The following is a 13,073-nucleotide window of genomic DNA, read 5'->3' on the forward strand; positions in this document are numbered from 1 at the left end:
GATCTTGTGATATTGCTACAGCGCAGGAAAGCTGAGGCTTGTTACTGGCAGGTGGATATTCAGTGTCGGCTGAAACTGTGGTGAGGAGGATGAAGGGAGGGCTGGGAGAGAAGGGGGTCTTTGCCCCCCCTGCAGCCCCCAACCTTCCCACGCACACGCCTGCCGGCCGGCTGTTAACAACACCCTGCTAACAACCGGCTCTCACCTCATCCCCGCCGCCTCCGCTCCCACCCCTGAGCCTGGGAAAAACCAGCCCTGAGGTGACAAGCCCTATCCAAGCCTTTTGGGAAGGGGAAGGAGGAGAGGACCCTCACACCCTGCGATGCAAATGGCCAGCAGATCCCTGTACCCGTGGGAAAAGAGGGATGATAGGCACAATCCCTCCTCGGTGCCTCCCTGAGAGCTTGGGCAGAGGTGACAACATCCGCGGGGGATCAAGGGGTGTTCAGAGCAGCTCATCCATAAAGAGACGCCAGAGCCCAGGACCAGGTGACTGTGGTCAGCAAAAAAGCCACTTTATTGGTGACCGCTCCCACGGGAACCCCGTGGCAGCAATCGGGTTCAGGTCCCTGAGAACACACTGTCCATGCTGGTTCCCCTTCCCACAGCTATTGCTTTAAACACATCCTAGTTACAAAAAGCACAGAGTGACATTCCAGATACTGGAACATATAAATTAAGGTAAGTGATAGTTACAAGACATCGCAAAATTTTTTTTTTCTTTCTTTCTTTCTTAAACAGATTATCAAAGGTTGGGGATTTTTCTTTTTCTGATCCACAGAAAATGTATAAAAAGCATTTTAAATCTACATATTTCTCAATGTGTTTTTTTTTTCCTTAAAAAAAAAGGCACAGTAAAAAAAATACTGGCACAATAACATATTTACAACACACCCATTATGGGCTATTTTCACTCAGCTTCAGGTTGGAAATGTTCAGCTCTGGCTCAGCCCAGAGACAGAGGGCTAGTGGTGGCAGGCAAGGCAGCTCTCAGAAGATGTGGGGTCCCTCTCCCTCCCTGGATAAATCCCTTTCCATCAGGGACAGCATAACGGCCAGGCTGGGAAACACTGCCTGCCCATGGCAGGAGCTTGGCTGGCCAGATGCCTCCTGGGTGCTCCGGCCACCCGGCCACCCTAGCAACACCCACAGCCAGGTCAGTGCTGGAGGATGCTCTGGCCCCACAGTGGGGCAGGGGACACCCACAGAGCCCCTGGCTGGACTTTGAGGGGCTCCTCTGCAGAGGTGCAGGGCTGCCTGTGAGCAGGCGGGGAGACGGCACTGGAGGGAGACCCTGCACAAACACGATGCCCACGCCACTCTGGCAGCTCCAGAAAAGCCCTCCTCCCACCCCTGTATTTATAGAAAGTCTTTACATGAGTCTATAAATAGTGCACAGATCAGTGCTGCCGGCAACAGTTCAGCCGTACAGGGGAAGCTCCAGGAAACAGAGCTAATGCCAACGCCAGCTCCCAGCCCACCCCATCTCCCTCCAGTGCGACCATCGAGCACCCAGCAGCTTTGCAGCACCCTGGAGCAGCCACTGCCATGGCCAGAGGATTCCCCTGCCTGCCTCTGCCTGCCTGCCAAGCCAGGGAGCAAAACTCACAGGGATCCCTCATCCGAATTGGGAGCCAGAGCTTTGCTGCTGAGATTTTGGGACTGGAAGAGAGGATGGGGTGGATGAGGGGTTATGGGAGTGGGGTGGAGGGTAGATGAAAAGAGGGGAAGAACACACCAAAAAACTTGACGTTTGAAAGGAAAAAAAAAAAATTAAGGAGAAGCAAGCCCGGGGCGGGCAAGGCCCCGCGCTGTGGTCGCTCCCCACGCATGGCGTGGGGCCCGCCAGCCGCGGGTGCCCAACAGTTTAAGTGCTCAGGACCCGTCCCTGTCCACCATCCCGGCCGGATCAGGCGGCGGGCACGGGCAGCCGGGCAGGCAGGGCAGGGGACAAGGGGCCGCACAGCAGCCTTCAGTACACACACACTGTGCAATACCACAGCAACGACGTCCGTCCGTCCGTCCGTCCGCCTGGCGGCGAGGCCAGACTGACACACCCGCACGCAGGTCCCGCACGCCCGTCGGATACCGGGGAAATTCGGGACGAGGTTGGAGGGGACACGCGCCTCCTAGTAAACCATGTTGGTGGGGCACCACGGCGTGTCGGGGTACAGCAGGCAGTGCACGGAGCGAAACCTGCAGAGGAGAGGAGCAATGCTGAGCACGGGACAGTGGCAGCCCCGCAGCACCCCAGCCTGGTGGGGATGGGGTCCCCCGTTCTCACCTGGATGGGTCCTCCTCGACAGAGAAGGCTCCCTTCATGTGGATGGAGTTGCGCTTGTTTTCAAACATGCCATAGCTTAGTGTCACCTGGGAGGCAAGCACAGGGGGGTCAAGTGGCCGACGTGGCCATAAGGATCAAGCAGGGGCATGGAGGGCTGCAAGATTCACCCCGCTTCCCAAAGCCTCCAGTCACACTCTGCATCACCCCACAGGGATGGGCCGATGGGGCTTTTCCCCTCTGCTGATGTTTTGGTCGCATGTCAATCAATATCTTAGCCACGATGCCCAATTTTTAGGTGACAACTTGGGGTACCTGTTTGTGGATCTCCGACTTGGGCACCTGGTGGAGGTTCTCCAGGTGTGAGTGGAAAAGGTTGCTCCGGATGAGCTTCACGCCCAGCACGGACTCGATGATGTAGCCGATGGTGCAGTCGTCGGGCAGGCGGATCTTCTCCGCGGTGCTCATGAAGTGACCCCCGCTGCGGGGAGACAGAGAGGGGCTGCAGAGGAGCAAATCCCAGGGGATGTGGGCATCCTGCAGGGTCTGGGCTTGGCCAGTGGGTGCCCGGCTCTGATTAAAAGTCAATTTGGGGGAACTGAGGCCCTTCCCAGCTTGTTTCCAAGCCCCCGGCAGACAACCTCAGCAAGGCAAAGAGTAAGGTGAGGGGACATGGTTCAACGTCCAACTCAAAAGATATCGCTTCTCTGTGCCCTGCTTGGGCCCATGATGAGTCCCCATGGGAGGGCAACGCCAAAGCTCTTACCTGGCCCAAGGGCTCATCTTCAGCGCCAGCCCCCGGCTGATACAGAACCCTGCTCCACCTGTGGCAAACCAGAAATGCACAGGGTGCTGCAAGAGATGGGAGACAACAGCAGTGAGACCTCCTTCTCCACCCAGCCCAAATTAAGCCAGATCCAACTTCTCTCCCCACCCTCACCATCTTGTTCTCGCTGATCCTCTCTGTAGCCTGGATGGGCCGGTCCAGGCTGGGCTTCCCGATGTAGATGTCCTGTGTGTGGGGGTAGCTGGAGAGCAACTTGACCAGCATCCGCACGTTCACATAGTTGTCATCGTCCACATGGCAGAACCACCTGCAGGGACAGCAGTGTCACACTGGCCCGGGGTAGCTCCACAGACCCCACACTGAAATAAGGCCCCAAAAATACAAATGGTCTCTGCTTGCACCATCCCTTCCCCTCAGCCCCCATCCTCCACAGCAGCCCTGGACACCACTTACTTTCTGCCCGACTCAATGAACTTGTCGTACTCCACAGCCATCTTGCAGGACAGGGCCTGGCGGCTGTGGGCAGCCGAGCAGTTGGTGTTGATGACGTTTCCTGCGTGAAGAGACGGGGGTCAAAGCCCGGCATCGCAGCATCCCATACCCCCCCACGTGCTCAGATGGTGAGACTTCACCACACATGTCCCAGGTGTGCCAGGGGGACGGAAACTCAGGGATGATCCTGATGCTCAAAGACCTCCATGCCACACTGTTTTGGGCAATTGATGAATTTTTAGGGAACATCTTTTGTGCCCACGTGAGATAAGGGAAGGGGTGATCAAGGGATGCAGATGCAGTGGATGTAACTGATGCACCATAGTTCGGCCCTATCCCATGTTCTAGGAGTGATGCCATCCTACATCGCCTTGCCCATCCCAGAGCCATGCACCAGCCACCCTGGTGAGGGTGTGCCTGTGAGGGGGTGGCTGTGAGCCAGCTTCTCCAGGACATGACAGCAAAAATCCTGCCCTATTTTGCTTGCCTGGCTCAAAGGCATTCACTTCCCAGCCTGAAAAGGAGTAATTTGCATGGGGAGAACAGACCAGGCTGACCCCAGCCTGGAGAATGACTGCCAGGGAAATGCTCCCATGAAACCCTGTCTGTATTGCCCATCAATCCCAGCTCATCCCAGGGACAAAGCAGTGCAAAGGCACCCCACCCTGTTAGCGTGCTCCTCAGCAGCATCATGCAGGAGACAGGCTGGGCTGACTGGGAAGGAAACCTGCCCCCAGGTGGGGCTCCCGGGCAGAGGGTGCTTTAAGCATAATCAGTGAAAAGAACTGCCTCCTTCTCAGTCCAGATCTCTGTGGTGAGGGCTTTTCCAGAGTTCCCAGGACAAGCTCCATGCCAGCCAAGCAGGGCTCTTCAGGGGACCTGGCCATGTCACACACACAAAGGGACAAGCGCCACAGACTCACGTGCTTGCTTCTTCAGCTCCTCATCCTCCCCGTCTGTGAAGATGAAGGTCTGAAAGAGAAGACAAGGCACCTCTGAGGACCAAGGGGCTGAGACCACGTGGCTTTGGATGCAACACAGGGCCCCTGGGCAGCACCTGGGATCAGTCCCTCCAGGATGCTGGCGGTGACTTCTTCCCCCTCACCAAAACCCAAACCAGCACCTGGTAGCCGGGCATCCCCATAACACACTCAGCTTTAGACTAAGAAGGGTGCCAAGCCCCCCTGGGATGCAAACCCCAGCCCACGCACCGAGCATCCCCATCCTCTTGCCTCTCCCATGGGGCAGCAGCTGGCAGGGAGGTTTCGGGTGCTGGGGGCTGTCCCGAGTGAGATGGGGTGTGTGCAGGGCAGCAGGTGCAGAGTGCGGCTCGATCTGAGCAGGGATTTCAGACTTTGGCCAGCGCCTGTGGCCGGGGATGCCAAAGCAGCCGCCCAGGCAGGTGTGTTTGCCTGTGGCGCCGGCTGCCAACTGCGTCCCCACCTGTGTCAACAGCACATGGCTGTCCCTGGCCACTTGCACAATACCCCCACGACTCCTCTCTGCTCCCCGTGTTCCCCCCCCAGGGTGGCTGAGATGGTGCCTGCAGGTGCCTCTCGCCAGCCCCAAGGAGTGGACAGTCCCTCACTGCCCATCCCAGCACGGCCCCAAGTTCCAGGCAGCACCCTGCCTCCTCCCCGGGCTCCTGAGCTACCCACCAGGCTGCACTCCTCTATTTACACAGCTAATTCCTGGCATATGCTGCCCGGGAAGGAGGACTGGGGGGACTGCTGCTGGCCTGGGATTTGGGGAAGGGCGAGAAGCAAGAAGAGAGAGTAGGGGGTGGGAAAGGCATAGCCATCAATCAGTGGGCAGCAAACAAAGCTGGAGGAGAGAAACCACAACCAGCTGCCAAGCGCTATTAAAAACCAGACGTGCACAAAAGGGCAAAGGAAGAAAGACAAAAGGGCTTGAGGGGGGAGGCAGGAGGCGGCAGAGGGGGGACGATGGAGCCCGAGCGCTGGGGATGATGAATTACAAGTGAGCTGGAAATTGGGTGCCACCCCACAGCCGGCCCCGGGAACGCGCTGGGGTTTTGTGGCTTGTTGGAGGAGGTGGGTACAATAGTGGGGTTGACTTTACTCAGCAGAGGAGAGTTAAGCGGGCAGCGGTCATTAGCATACAGCTGCGCTGGTTAACCCGGCCCTGTTTGCTCAGGTCCCCAGCCGGGGCTGGTGGGGAGAGCCCGGATCTGCAAGAAGGCTCAATGGGAGGGGACGGGGCTACAAGTGACCTTTGGGGCTTGAAAAGGAGAAAAGAAAAAGGGAAAAAAAAAAAAAGGATGGAGGAGGTGGGAAGGCAAGTTCTCACAAATGCAGAGCCTGCCGTGCAGCCTGGCTTTTGGGGAGGGACAGAGGTCAGGAAGGCCTTGAGCAAAGGGGAGGGGGAATCGTTGATGAGGAGGGGACAGCTGGGGGATGGGGACCTCAGCCCATCAGCTGCGGGGCCAAGGATGCCCGTGGTTGTTGTGGCTCCGTGGACATATCACTGCTTGGTGGGAGAGGGTCAGTGCTGTGTGTAGAGGAGGGGGATGTCACCCCCAACCAATGCAGGGTACAGCACCTTTCTGCTGGTCCCCATGTCTCCCAGGTGCTTGGGGTGTGGTTCAGGTAGCTGAACCAGGTGTGAGCTGAACCAGGGCAGCAGGAGACCATCCAAGGATGCCCAAGACAAGCTCATCACACTTGCCCCGGCACCCCACCCCAGGTTTCCACCTCACCAGAGGGGGACAAGGGACACGGAGCCTCCGCACAGGCGAGACAGAAAATGTTTGTTTGATTAGCTCAGAAACACCGTCCAGCAACTGCCTTCAGCTGCTCCAAAAATAACCCCACAACTAATCCTCCGGCTCAACCGCTATAAATAGACCACAGGGACAATTGTTTATTACTCGCCTGCACCAAAAGGCTTCATCCTACCAAGGCATCTCCCCCGCCCTCTCACCACATACATCCCTGCAATATTCCTGGTGTGGGTGGACCAGGTGGCAATTTGGGAACCAGGACAGGGGCACACAGCTCCAAGTCACCCCCTGTGGGCACCTACTGGGGCCTCACAGGTTTCCCACAACCCTCCCAGCCCCACCATGATATTCAATTAAAACTAAAAAAATTAAAGGCTTTATTTCTTTAATTATTTTTTCTGCATTTCTTGGAGGGGAGCTGCGCCCTTTCTGCACGGCCCCTTGCCCGGGGCTGCAGGGGCAAGGAGCACAGGTGACAGCCAAGCCTGGGGAGGGACAGGCCAGGAAAGGAGGAGAACAAAAAAAACCTCAAAAAACATGAATCCACCTTTGGCATCTCCAATGTGGGATGCTGGACATGACAGCAGCATTCAGTTTACAGTGGTACAAATCAATGGGACACTGCAGCCAACATCCTTGAGCTGTCACCTACCAACCAGCTATCTCCAGACCCAACATCAGCAGGGCCAGCCCCCACTCCCCTCCCAGGCAGAAGTACCCCAAGCCCTTACACCCACCCCTCTCCCACTTGGCCCCTGTCCCACCCGTGGCACTGAGGGGTGCCAGGACCTCTTGGACCCCCCCGCAGTAACTTTTCCTGCAGGGTGCAGGAGAGGAAGGGCCCGCTGCACCCCCCTCAGCCCCTGCAGGAAACCTCATTGTTCTCAGAACTGCAGCTTCAAGAAACACAGGATGCCAAATCCCTCCCGAACAATAGCTGCCACCACTCCACACAGCCCCGCACAATGTACGGCCCCTGCGGACGGGACTGAGCGGCACCCGGGGTCCCCATGGCCAGAATGGGGTCAGCCCCCCCACCAGTCTACCAGGAACCAGGCAGCCAACCAGAAGCCCCCGCCTCCCTCCTCAATCCTTTGGGGAGGGCTCCTTTCTTTCTTCTTTTTTTTTTTTTTTCCCCTCCCCTTCATTTCTCCTTTCAGGGTGACTCATTTCCCCTCCACCGCCAGAGCTCGTGCGTTGCTCATGGCTGGGTGCTGCACAAGGTGTCCCATCAGCTGGGGCCACCCCAGGGCCACCCTGCCCCTCTCTGAGCTGCCTGGCTGAGTGGTTTGGTGACTTCTTGGGGTGACAGGGTGACACACTCTCGGTGGCTTCCCGGGGTGACACACACTCAACACACCCCGTGCCTGCTGCCACCACACCAGCACACTGCCGAAAAGGGGAACCTCAGCCAGGCAGGCACCTCGTGACTCCACAGTGCACAAATCCTGACCCTGCGCCACATTTCACTTCCCCTTGCTGGGAAAGGATGGAGCACTCCAGCACACACCTACACAGCACACAGAGGGGGCTGCACTCCCCTTCACAGACACGCCACTTGGGTGCAGGGGAAAGGAGGCAGTGAAGAAGAGCTGGAGGTAGAGCTCAGTCTCCAGCTGGGCAAGGGGCTCCCAAGGAGGTGAGGATGTTGCCGGAGCAGGTCCCTGCCCAGCTTTGTGTTCCCCACAGCAAATGCTTTCCTTTTCCCTCCAGCCTGCAGAGGTTAGGAGGGAAAATCCCCACCCCTCTTCAGCGGGTTGGCAGCAGTGTGATGGCAGCGTCCCCATGATGGCAGCATCCCCACTCTGTGGCTGTGCCTTTCCCCAGGACTGGTGGGGTAGTCTGTGCTGGCACAGGATCCCAGAGCTGGGACCTGCAGAGGCGGGGAAGGGGCTTGCAAGGCCGCAGGCCCTTCCTCCCCCAGCTCCTTTCGGCAAGAGGAAGAATCCTCCACTGTAATTTTAAATGCTATAATTTTTTAATAACCTCCTCAAAAACAATGAGCTCATTGTGTGGCGAGGGTCCCCCACCCTCCCGCCTGGTGCTCCACGCGCCACTCACCGGCTCCAGGGCTTTTATGGACAAGGACAGCGGCATCGTTTGGGAGAGGCAATTAAGGGGGCCCACACCCCTAAAAGCCACACAGGCTGCCCGAGGGGACAGCAGGGAGGGACCTCACAAATGAGCTGAGTTCAACAGTGCTCAGCAGGCCCTGGCACACAGCCCAGCTGCACTGTGGAGCTGGTTTGGGATGAGCAGCCCCCTGGTCTCAGCCACTCTGGTGGGAGTCCAAGTGGGACACGCACGCCGGCACACTCCATGGCCACCCCGAGGGTGGGGACCCTGGCCAAGGTGCTAGAGAAATTTGGGAGCCGCCATCAGAGGAGTGCGCTCTCTGGAAGGCAAACCCATTCCCTTTGCCCTGAGAGCAGGAATTTTTCAAAGCCTGCAATTACCGTGCCGAGGAGCGGGAGGCAGCCAGCGGATCCCACGCTGGCGGGACGGCGGCCCAGGCTGGAGCCCTCGTGGGCTCCACGGCGTGTGCCGAGCTGCCCGGCTGCCTCCAGGGTGCCCCAGGGACAGGGGAGACCTGGGCACCTTCCAGGAGTTGCATGGCTGCCCTTGAGGTGCCCCAGGGGCCGGGGGACACCCAGCCATCTTTGGGGTACTGCAGAGGCAGGAGAAGCATCTTATGCAACTCTGCCACTGCAAATCAGCTGACTCAGCAGGAAAGCAGTGGGTTTGGACTTGCTCCTGTCCAGGATTTCTGCTTAATGGCCATTTTCCTCCCCCCTTCTCTTTTATTTCAAGTGCAAATCTTCTCCAACCTCCACTCCGGCATCCTAAGGATACTGAGACAGCTGGGAACTCTCCCCAAAGCAAGGAGGGGAAAACCCATAACTCTCCTCCCAAAAGCAGCTTGTCCAGCCTCGATTGTGCAACCCAAGGAGCAGATTTAGAAGGGAATAGGGATCTGCCCTCCCTGTGCAGAGAGGCAGGAAGGAGAAGGGGGTGCCCTTTGCAGTGTCTTGGAGGGGACAGAGGGCAGGAAACAGGGACCATTGTGGGCAGAACAAAGAGCAGCCAAGGAAGGACACAATAGCTGTTCCCTCTATCTGCCAGGGTCCAGCCAGGAGCTACCTGCTGGATTTAACCCCTTCTTACCAGTGTCTGCATCCCTTCTGCCTGGCTAAAGAACAACCAGAGGGAGGCTGGGGTTTGATGTGAGAGGAGGATCAGGGGAAGGAGAGACACAGTATCAGACACGGGGGATTCTCAACCCTCAGGCAGGAACTTCCCCGTGTTGTCGAGGCAGTGCATGTGCCTGAGCCGTTAGTGAAACCAGAGCGACAGAGGGGCAGGATGAGCAGAAACAGGCCTGACTCAGACCAAGAGAGACATTTGAGCAGTGGCAGTGCCCTGCTGTCACCAAACCACCCTCCTGGGACAGAAACCAGGGGCCAGGTAAGGAAGAGATACAGGGAAGCAAGGGAGAGGAGCCCCATGGAGCCAATCCTGCACTCTGCAGGCAAAGAAATCCTCAACTCAGTGCCAAGTTTTGGGAAGCCCAGTGTGCCTCAGCTTCCCAGAGGCAGCAGCTGGGTCATAGTGGGAAGAGCAGAGCCGGCGGGTTCATCCCCTCTGCCTCCATGTGTCCCCCCCAGCCCTCGCTTTGCTCCGCAGGAGTTTGCGCCGCCTCCAGCTCTCTCTCGGCAGCTCCTTGTCCTCAAGTGCTGTACAAGAGCCGTCACTCAGTCACTCAGCGGCTTGGCTTGTCAGGCGGGCACCTCGCCGGGCTGCGGCCCCCCTGGCTTCATGGCCCTCATCTCTAGGCAACCTGACCTGGACACGGCCGGCTCCGGCTCCCTCGTTCCCATGGAAAGTGCCACACAAGAGGCTGCGAAGCCTTTTCTCCGCGCCAGGAGAAAAGGGGCTTTGTTAGCTTGCCCAGGGGGACAGCGTGAGAGCCGAGCCTTGGGGCTCTGGGAATCCAAACGGACAAACGGAGCACAAAAAAAAAAAAGAAAACCTAGAAGAAAGCCGTAGCTCACAAGAGGGAGGAGAAAAAAAAAAAGAGCAGCCATTCCCAGGATCATCTGTAGGTGCTCAAAGAGCGTTTCCCCCCAACCAAAACTCACTACCCCCTCACAGTGACAGCAGAGCATAAAAGAGGTTTCCATTAAATAAGTGGACCAAAGAGAGATGGCACATCCACTGCCAAGCCAAGGAAACCTGAGCAAAAAAAAAAAAAAAAAAAAAAAAAAAAAAAAAAGAAGAATAAGGAACAAGATTCACAGGGGGGAAAAAAAAGATAATTCTTGGGGTAAGCTGCAGGAGCCAAGATCCCACAGAGTCCGGCAGACTTGGGTGAGGAAGGTTGATTCTTCCCCTGTCGCCTCCCCCCCCTCAGCCACTCCAGATTTCCAAGGAAAACAGTTTGCAAGGAAGAAACTCAATTCCAGGCCAGGAGGAAACACGTGAAGACAGTAGGATGGAAAGGTTAGGACCAGACATAACTTTCTTGGGAAGCTGTCTAAGGATAGAAAAAGTGTCTTAAAAGCAGATGGCAAGGCACATTTCCTAAGGAAACAGCTTTTTTTTTTTTCCTTTTCAATTTTGCTTCAGTACTTGAAGGACAGATTAAGGGACTGCCAAGGCTCTGGGCAGGACATAGTAAGGTCAGGAACCAGACTAGCTAGAGCTGCCCTGGTGTGGATGAGCCATCACAGACCCAAAAGAGCCTCTAGCCACTCCAGTCCTGCCCAGTTCCTTGCAAGGGGACCAACAGCCTTGGCACATCCCAACACTCTCCCAGCCTGGCCTGCTAAACTGGGTGTCCTTTGGGCAGCCCAACTACAGGCACTTCATAGGGCTCTGCCAAACCTCATCGCAGGGACTCAACCTGACTGAGGCACCCATGGGCTGGGCTGCACCCCTACACTGTGCCTCATTTTCACCAGTGGAAAACAACTCAGGCAGGCTCTGCAATGGCAAGTGCTCAGCGAGAAGGACTCCAGAGCAGAATTTTGGGGGGCTGCTGAGTGTGAGGAACCCAAGTCGGGCTCTCTCCATCACTCCCCTGTTCCAAACTCACCCTTCAACACTGCATTTCACCCTCCCAAAAACACATCAGGCTCTAGAACAGCCCAGCAAGCCTCGAAATACCGCCTGGCTCAGCGATACGGGGGAAATGGGAAGGGGAGGTGGCATTTGGTATTTTACAGCAACCCGCGGTCCCGAACGAAGGGCCGGGACCGCGGCGGACACGCGTGGGCTAAATACACAGATCGGCCCGAGCCACTCCATCCCGGCCAGCGGTGGGGACCGTCCCCGTCTCCATCTCCATCCCTCTCCTCATCCCTTACCATGTCGCGATTGCGGGAGATCCAGGTGTCGAGCAGCAGCTCCAGCCGCGCCTTGTGAAACTTCTTGGTGGTCTTGACAGCGATGAAGACATCGCGGGGGGAGATGTCCTCGGCCGGCGGCCTCGGGGGGCTCGGTGGGGCCGCGGGCAGCTCCCGCCGCGCTCGGCTCAGCCGCCCGAAGTAGTCGGCGAAGCTGCGGAGCCCGCGGGGAGGCCCCTGTGCCGCCGCGGCGGGGGCCAAACGGGCGCGGCCGCCCACCAGGCTCTGCAGCGCCCGCTGCGCCTCGCCGCTCCCCCCGGGTCAAGCCCCGGCCTCGCCCGGCGGGCTCCAGCATGAGCACGCAGGAGGCAGGTGAACATGGAGCCGCACCGAGGGAACAGGAGCAGCTGTCCTCCCGCAGCTCTTCAAGCAGTCACTTCTCTCCGCTTCGCCGCTCGCCTCCATCCCGCGCTCTTACCCATCAGACCGAGTCGCCGCCCCAGCGGCCACTCTTCCACGGCCGGCTCACCAGCCCGCGCCGCCGAGCCTTTAAAATCCGCCGCCCCGCGCCCGGCCGGCGGGAGGGACGGACCCGGGGGACCCTGCCCCAAGCACGCGGGGACGTGGAGCAGTCGCCCGGCGCCTGCCCGCGACCGCCCGCGCCCCCTCCGACCCCGCGGCCTCCCCGCCGCCTGCTGCCCGCGGTCCCGCCGCCCCCGGCCCAGCCGGCCCGCCGCCCCCGGCCCCTGACTGCGCATCTCCGTGCCCCGGCGGCCCGGAGCTGCAACGGCTGGGTGCGGGCAGGGTGCCGGCGCCTCCTTCTCACTCCTCTCCCTTCCCCTTGATGCTCGGGGCTGGAGGGACCGCTTGGTCGCCCTGCAGCCCCAGCAGGCCGGGAGCATCGCTCACCGCTCCATCGGCAGCAACGGGCGCGTTCCCCATCCTGCTTGTCCCGAGCTGTTTTCCCAAAGCCCTGCACCGAGATTTTCTAGCAGCCCTGTCCAGGAGGTTTCAGAAAGATGACCAGCCTGACCACACTCCGGGCAGTTTCCCACCAGTCTCTTCCAAGGCCAAGCATAACTGAAAAAACGCCACACCAAACCCCCAGAAAACCACAGCGCTCCTCTCACTTCCACGAATCTCAAGTCTGATGGGTAAATCTGGGAATGGGAAGCTGGGAGGGGCTGTTTCTATCACTGCCCAGGGAGATCTGGAGATGCTCCCAGACCTGACTAACCCCATAGCAGGAACAGCACCGTGCTTTGGAGCTGATGAATGACCCCAGAGTGCTGGGATATCCGAAAATAAATGCTACATAGATGCCAAGCAGTCACCCCCCCCTTCTCCCTCCCAAGTGATCATCATGGCTTGTTAAATGAAACACTATTGTTCCAGCCAGATAGTGGGAGAAATGGCGGATGAAAG

The 13,073-nt window shown here is 58.3% G+C and overlaps 1 protein-coding gene across 1 annotated transcript; it reads right to left on the bottom strand.

The window, feature by feature from the left end:
• Nucleotides 1–494: 494 nt before the first annotated feature.
• LFNG (LFNG O-fucosylpeptide 3-beta-N-acetylglucosaminyltransferase) lies at nt 495–12,076 on the bottom strand. Its single transcript, XM_018067294.3, has 8 exons — nt 11,670–12,076; nt 4,484–4,532; nt 3,522–3,621; nt 3,222–3,375; nt 3,048–3,133; nt 2,597–2,762; nt 2,285–2,370; nt 495–2,196 (listed from the first exon to the last, which is right to left on the bottom strand). The coding sequence occupies exons 1-8, from the start codon at nt 11,670–11,672 to the stop codon at nt 2,130–2,132; spliced, it is 711 nt and encodes a 236-aa protein (XP_017922783.2). The 5' UTR covers nt 11,673–12,076; the 3' UTR covers nt 495–2,129.
• Nucleotides 12,077–13,073: the final 997 nt, after the last annotated feature.

This window comes from Manacus vitellinus, unplaced genomic scaffold (assembly GCF_001715985.3).
Source record: "Manacus vitellinus isolate BGI_N305 unplaced genomic scaffold, ASM171598v3 scaffold_12_pilon, whole genome shotgun sequence".
NCBI classification, from domain to species: Eukaryota; Metazoa; Chordata; class Aves; order Passeriformes; family Pipridae; genus Manacus; species Manacus vitellinus.

What these genes read in the sequence shown, in the direction of transcription:
- LFNG (XM_018067294.3), bottom strand. An exon ending in TTCATTGAGTCGGGCAGAAA is followed by an intron (nt 3,376 to 3,521) that starts GTAAGTGGTGTC and finishes CTGTCCCTGCAG; the next exon opens with GTGGTTCTGCCATGTGGACG. An exon ending in AGTCGGAGATCCACAAACAG is followed by an intron (nt 2,371 to 2,596) that starts GTACCCCAAGTT and finishes CTTGCCTCCCAG; the next exon opens with GTGACACTAAGCTATGGCAT.